General features: G+C 40.9%; 1 protein-coding gene across 2 annotated transcripts; it reads right to left on the minus strand.

Moving 5' to 3' along the window:
• Positions 1–293: 293 nt before the first annotated feature.
• LOC131248935 (pentatricopeptide repeat-containing protein At3g23020) lies at positions 294–4213 on the minus strand. Of its 2 annotated transcripts, XM_058249460.1 has the most exons (3): positions 4070–4213; positions 3207–3423; positions 294–3076 (listed from the first exon to the last, which is right to left on the minus strand). In XM_058249460.1, exon 3 carries the CDS (start codon positions 3071–3073, stop codon positions 506–508), a length of 2568 nt encoding a protein of 855 aa, XP_058105443.1. In that variant the 5' UTR covers positions 3074–3076; positions 3207–3423; positions 4070–4213; the 3' UTR covers positions 294–505. The 2 variants fall into 2 exon arrangements, with proteins under 2 accessions (XP_058105443.1, XP_058105444.1); XM_058249461.1 differs by lacking the exon at positions 3207–3423 and having other exon boundaries at positions 4070–4212.
• Between the last annotated feature and the right edge of the window lie 3412 nt (positions 4214–7625).

The raw sequence follows: 7625 nt of genomic DNA on the forward strand, positions 1-7625 counted from the left end.
TATCAGGTGCACTCTGTAGGAAACATTCACATGTAAATGAGGGCCTCTTTGTGGATGGGTGATAGCCCAAAAGCTCACAGCTATCTGATGATCGTAACTGCTCAAATGAGGGTTTTTATCCAATTGAAAATGAAGCACTGATCAACATACTTCAATCATCCAACTGGTGTGATTCAATAGGGTACGGCCCATCCATGTGCCCACGTAATGAGCAGTCCAAATGTCACTCACAAGTGCCACATGTATTCATGGAGCGCCGATGATATTTGCGCTGATATCTGCAATACTTCTCCTTCACAAAATACATACATCTTTATCAACACTAAAATGTATTAAAATAGGCAAAACAGCTCTCTGCTATGGTCCTTATAATAAAGCTACTTGTACAAAAGACCAATGCAGAATATGACCAACATACATGCTTCAAAATATCATTTCTCATATGCGAACAAACAAAATCTTCTCTTAGGCAGAAGTGTAACAAAACCAACCCTTGTCAGCATTTTTATATGTCAGACCATTGACTGAGCTCCATAGATCCATTTTCAACAATGGAATCGAATTCAAAAGGGCATTTTGTTTTATTGCATGACTTCAAAGCATCATCATCCACCCCCAACAGTGAGCACAGAGTTGAGATCCATGCAGAAATGCCACTTGCAGCATCTTTTCTCCTTGCTAGTTCCAACTGATTAACAGCCACCTTCGGTGCTCCACATTTCACAAGAATGACCCCAAGTGATCTGAATGTTGAATCATCAGGTTGGATACCCGAATCGATCATCATGTGAAAAGTTTCAGCAGCCTCCTTCAACCTCCCATCCAATGCATATAACCCAATCACATTATTATAGCTCAATAAATCGGTAAGGAGCCCCCGTTCATTCATTTCATGCGCGACCGCGACTGCTTCCCCAAATCTCCCGACTTTCTTATACATGCATAACATCATCGCAAAAGAGAACTCATTTGCCTCCCCTCTTTGCTTCAAATATTCAAAAATTTCTTCTGCCCATCTAACCATTGCCCGTTCGCTGTAAAGTTCAATCATGCAATTGGAAGAATACACATCGGGACCCTCATCTGATGATTGAAGAAGTTTGTATGTTTCTTGGGCATCTTGAAGATACCCCACCTTGGTGTATAGCTTGATCAGGGAGTTGTAGATAACTGAATTTCCAGAAAAGCCAGCGCTTTTCATTGCCTCAACGTAATTCATAGCTTCTTTAACACTTCCAACTTCCGCAAATGCATTTATCAAGATACCGAAAACGATGATATCAGGTCGCACAGCATACCCAAGCATCTCTTTGAATAGTACTTCGGCAATCGTCAATTGACCAAGCTTGACAAAGCTAGACATCACTGCACAATACGGGATGCAGTCGTTTACAAAGCCTGCCTCCTGCATTTTCCCGAGATATAACTTTGCTTGGTGAGGCAGCTCAGCACTGGATAATATCTGTATGAGAGAATTGTATGTGCATTTGTCGGGAGAAACACCATGATTCTCCATATCATCAAACAAATCACAAGCCTTATCATAAATCTTGGCTATACCATAGGCCTTTATCATCACATTGAACTCCATCACAGTCAATTTCCGTTTCTCTTGGCAACAAAGGAACACTTTCTCTGCTTCCATTAAGTGGCCACACTCCCCAAACGCATCGATATTGGCAGAATAGCATTCCGAACTCATCTTCCCGTCAAGATGAAACCTCTTGAACCAAGACCAAGATCGCCCAAGCATCCCTGCATTAATATACATCCTAGTCAAAGCCGATTGTGTATACTCATCAACTTCAAGGCCCCGATCATCCATTTCCGAGACAAGGACTTCAGCTTCTTTGACCATGTGTCGTATTGAGAATGCATATAGGAGGGTACGATAACCGATGACATCTGGTTCAAGGCCATCCGCCTTCATCTTTGTAAAATAGCTAGCTGCTTCATTGATATTATCGTGCTTTGCATGGAGAGAAATAAGAATGTTATATGTTCTTGTGTCAGGAGGGCACTTCACTTCTTCCATCTTCATCATCAGGGCAGCTACTTCATCCATCCGGTCATGGTTTCCACATATGTGCATCATAGTATTGAATGTCACTGTGTTCAGTGCAACCCCTTCCCTTAGCATCCGAGCAAATGTATCAGACGCTTCTTTAAGCTGGCCCGCCTTCCCATATGTGTCGATCAATGTATTGTAAGTGTATGAGCTGTGGCACTTCTGAGGTAGAAAAGTATCGGTTGGATTCAATCTGCCATCATATTGGGTCAATTTACCTGATGACCATGATTTAAAGAACTGCTCGGCCTTTTCAAATTGTCCTGCCTTCTTGTACGTTTGAACCACGATCCCCATCGTGACCTCATCAGGTTGCAGCCCTTGCTTATACATCTTATCCAGCCAACAAAGGGCTTCTTCCTTGAGCCCGCCTTTACTATAAACATCAATCAATGTACCATAGGTAGAATTCGTGGGCGTGATCCTCTTCTGCTCCATTTCATCCCAAAGATTCTCGACTTGATCCCATCTCTGCGATTTCCCAAGAATCCGAAGCATGATGTTGTAGTGAATCACATTCAGCTCATAGCAACCCTTTCTCTTAAACCATTCGAAAATCTCAAGAGCCCTTTCCGAGTTCGACTGCTCCTTGAGAATTATGCTCCTTTCCTTGTTATTGAGGCTCTCCTCCCAAGGTTTCAAAGCCTCATTCAGATCATTTACTGTTTCTAATGCTCGTAAAATCAATGGAATGCTGCCTCCATAAGAGACCCATTTTGTCGAACACTTGGGCTCCCTCTTCTCTTTCACATTTTGGCGCTCCGAGCAACACTTATGTGAATGATCAAGTCCTCGCCTCTGATTTTCAACCAAAACCCGATTGTCCAAACTGAGTTTAGCTACGCGGCTTCTACCATTCTGGCTTCTCCTATAAATTCTATCACGTTTCTTTCGCCCAATATTCAAATTTTCAGCCAATTTCTGTTCACTCAGTTTCTTAGCAGGAACAACTCCGTCTATCGGCAAAACCGGAACTCCGATATTCACTGTCTTTATTGGACCCATAATCTGCACACAACTAGTATCAAGATGTTAGAACCCCAAAAATTTTGCAAACAGGTCCGAACCCTTCATTCTAAAATTGCCTACCCATATCTTAGAAAGACCAAAAAGCCACAAGAAGGAGATTTTTTCGTACCAGCGGTTCTAAAAACGCCTAACCACTTCTTGACGAGGTCCAAAACTCACAAAAGCATACTGAAAACGGACAGACTTCAAGCATTTGTAACAGAATAGTGAGATTTCTACTGAGGTGGGTCTCCGTCTTTTTTCTTTTTTCTTTCCTTTTCTTTTTTTTTTTTTTTTTCCAAAGGGCGGCTACCCAGTTCCTTCAAAGATCCAAAATCGACAAAAATCTACAGAAAATGGATAGAATTCAAGCACTAGAAACACAAGTCGAGATTTATACTGATGTGAGTCCACTTCCGTTCTATGGAAAAATGTCTACCCAATTCCTAGAAAGGCCCAAAACCCATTAAAAAAGGATGGAAAATGGATGTAATTCAAGCATTCGAAATAGAATGGTGAGATTTTTGTTGAAGTGAATCAGCTCTTATTCGAAGGCCAACCCAGAACTTCAAAAGACCCAAAACCCACAAAAATCTACAGAAAATGGATAGAATTCAAGCATTTTTAACAGATATTGAGATTTCTGCCAAAGTGAATCCCCATCTCTTCTTCCAAACAAATACCTACCACTTGCAGAAAAAAGAAACAAGAAAATTCCAAAAAAAAAAAAAAAATAATCAAAAAAACAAGAAAGGTGAGATTTTTGGAAGGTTTAGATATCATCCAAAGGATTCAAACATCTTTGCTATAGAATGATTCACTAAAAAGGATTTTTGGATTTTGGGGTGAAACTTGGACAAAGACATGTGGGTTTTGGTCTGAAACATGAACTAGATTTTTTCATAGAAAATATTATAGAAAAACTATAGAATTTTCTCTTTTTTCTAAAATATAAATAAAATGCCAGAAGAGAAACAAACTAACAATTCTAACCTTTGCAGAAATTGCATTCGAGAGTAGGGATTTTGCTTTAGTTATCTGCTTCGTAGAAATTTTTTCTTCTGTTTATCTACTCTGTATTGCAAACACCCCAGCTCGGGAGCGCGGAAAACAATGATGTGGGTGGGACCCTGACTGTGGGGCCCACTTAGATGTATATGTTGTATATCTAAGCCGTCTATCCATTTTTTCATATCATTTTATAGCATTTTACCAAAAATTAAGAAGATATAAGTCTCAGGTGGACCACACCACAGGAAACACTGATCATTAAACGCCCACCATTAAAAAATTCGTAGGTCCACCGTGATGGATTTTGCCATCCAATCTGTTGATAAGGTCACAAAGACCTGGATGAGGGGTAAATATAAATCTCAGCTTGATCAAAAACATTTTTGGCCCACAAAAAGTTTATAATGGTCATTCACTACTGTTTCTTGTGGTGTGGTCCAGGTGGATTTGCTTCATTTTAGGGCCCGTCATATGAAATGATATGGAAAAATGGATAGACAGCGTAGATATACAACAACCTATACATCTAGGTGGGTCCCACGGTCAGGGTCCCACCCACATGAGCTGGTTCCGGGTCGCAGCTAAGTCACATCCCCCACTCCCTCATGTTTTATATGTTAAATCTACTCCATCCATCAGGTGAGAACCGTAATTTCTACGGTATCTGTAAGATAAAGCCAGATTAAAAAATCACGTGGGTCACACTAATGGTAACAATGTAAAACTGCTCACAAATTGCTGTCCACTCACGGTGTGGCCCATCTGAGATTTTTAATAGGCTGATTTTTGTTTCTTCTCTTTATTATGGTTAGTTATGCCTGACTAACGGGTTTGATTAAAGATACAGACCCTGGTGCCCCACATACAAACCTGTGATTGGCGTCCCATCCCATATGTCCATGTAGTATGGCCTATCTGATGGATCTAGATAATTTCTTTGTTGGGCCTAACATGAAGGATGGAACCTGGTAGACGGAGTGGATTTTACATATTCAATATGGTGGGCCCATAGATGGGTGTTTTACACCCTGCGTAAAACAGGTCCGGTAGAGGATTCCTCCGCAGTTCAAGCTCCGTAGAGCCCCCGCTATGTTTTGTACTTAAAATCCACTCTATCCATCAGATTCTATCCTCAGATCTAGGCCATTGGGAGACAAATAAGCCACGCCCACAACTCAGGTGGGCCTCATCAGAGGGAGCAATGGGCATGGGTTGTCAACCATAGGTTTATGTGTGGCTCCACCATACTGTGTTTCTTTCGCTAAACCCGCTAATCAGACACATTTCAGAGTATATGAAGTGAAGATATTAAATCAATCTCACCAAAACTCAAACAAGCCACACCTTATAAACTTAGGAGCAATTTTACATTAGTGGATCTACGTACATGACATGGAGGGCCCCACAGAGCTTGGATATCATCTAAGGAGGACGCGGATTTCCTGCAAAAGCGTTTCGCAGGAAGTGCCTGCCTGAAAATCTAGGTGGGGCCCATAGTGGTTGATTGCCATGAACGCCCATTTCCTGCAAAAGCGTTTCGCAGGAAGTGCCTGCCTGAAAATCTAGGTGGGGCCCACTGTGATGTTTTTGAGAAATCTATCCCGTACATCCGTTTTTTGAGGTCATTTTAGGACTTGAGACCAAAAATGAGTAGGATCCAAGACTCAAGTGGGCTGCACTAAAGGAAAAGGTGGGTAGGGAAATTTCTACCGTTGAAACCTCCCTGGGTTGACAGTGATGTTTACATGTCATCCATACCGTTCATAACGTTATTCCTACTGAGATGAACTGAAAACATAAATATTAGTCTGATTCAAAGCTTATGTGGCCCCACGAATATTTCAACTGTGCATGTTCAATCCTTACGCTTTCAGCTCACTTGAGTACCGAATCCTGTTCATTTTTGGCCCCATAACCTAAAATGATCTCACAAAACGGATGGACGGATTGGATTTCTCACAAACATCACGGTAGCCCCACCTAGGTTTCCTGGCAGGAACTTTCAGCTAAGGCTTTAGCAGGAAATCCGCGTCCATCTAAGGAAGGCAATATTTTAATTTTTAACCGTCCAATAAACGTAGGCTAATCAAATAGTCAGATAATCACCAAAAATGCCTGATAATTTTCGGTTCATGTCCAAACTGGTATGATAATCTCGACAGTTTAATTTGAATTTTACTTATATGCCACATATGCCACTTTCAAATAAATTATGATATCTGCCTATCATCCATTACACTCTTCAGGTAGCCCTGGCAAGTGGCAATGAACCAGGCCCATGCCTGATTTTTGAACTGGTTGGGCTGGGCCTTTGGGCTAGCTCTCTTCAAAACTTATGATTTTGGTGGGCCCAGCCCAGCCCACTGCCATCCCCATTTGCAACTAGAGTTGTACACGAGTTGAGTTAGCCCACTTAGCTTGACTTGATTGGACTTGCCTTAGTTCAAAATTGAACTCATACTGAGTCAAGCTGGTTTTTTGAGTTTGAAAAAAATTTCGAGCCGAGTTCGATCTTGCCTGAGCTTGACTTGAATCGAATCAAACCTCAATTCGAATTAACTCGGATCGAATCAGCTTGGTGACTCGATTATTTTGATATTGATAATGAAATGACTCAACAAAGCGTTGTTTCAGGGTGCGTACATTCTCCACGGGATCAGTTTGTAGCGAGGAAGGAACGAATACAAAACAAATCACTATAAAAATAAAATAAAATAAGAACTTTACATTATAAAACTTTTCTCATATATTTGATTTTGATTTTGATTTTACTAGCCAAGTGTGTAACGTCCTGGATTTTCAATATTTTGAATTTACAAAAATCTGTAAAAAAATTTCGATATAATTATCCCACATTGTTACTTATTGGCCCTTAACTCTCGAAGTGAGCCTATACATGGGTGGTACTGGTAAAGAACTGCACAAATTCAATAAATCAACCGTAGAAAGCCGATGAACCCGCCCGATCACTTAAGTATCGAGTTTAGCCTCATAATTTGTTCACATAGGGCCCAAATTTAACCGATCTATCACTAACTAATCAAGACTACCATAACTAGATTAAAGATCTACCCAAGGACGAGACAACTAGAGGTCGGATCGTAATTAACAAACCAAAGTGACCTAATTATCCATTTCGCCTACGAACCAACGGTTTAAAGTGATTATGACTGAATCATCATTTTCACTAATTGCGAATATGTCACACTATGAACATAGTTAATCTAAACCCTAATCATTGCCCACGAGAAATCTCGCTATCTAATTCATTTCGAAAATACCTTGATTATCCAAACGAGCTCTAGACCGCTCGTTAGTGGGCCACTAGTTCCGAAACTATAGAGTAACGTACATCTCACTGGCCTTGACGCCCATCGCTGGTGGCAAACCAAGAAAGTGCCTCGAATGGCTCAACTTGAGCCGGAAGCTAAGTGCTTGTAACGCGTGAATCCCCTAGGCTGAAATTTGAAACTTAGGTGAAACAGACATTCCGCTCTTTCGTGAAGTTATGACTTTTCGACCGTTAGATCACAACCAA

The sequence above is a fragment of the Magnolia sinica genome, chromosome 6 (assembly GCF_029962835.1).
Source record: "Magnolia sinica isolate HGM2019 chromosome 6, MsV1, whole genome shotgun sequence".
Lineage (NCBI taxonomy): Eukaryota > Viridiplantae > Streptophyta > Magnoliopsida > Magnoliales > Magnoliaceae > Magnolia > Magnolia sinica.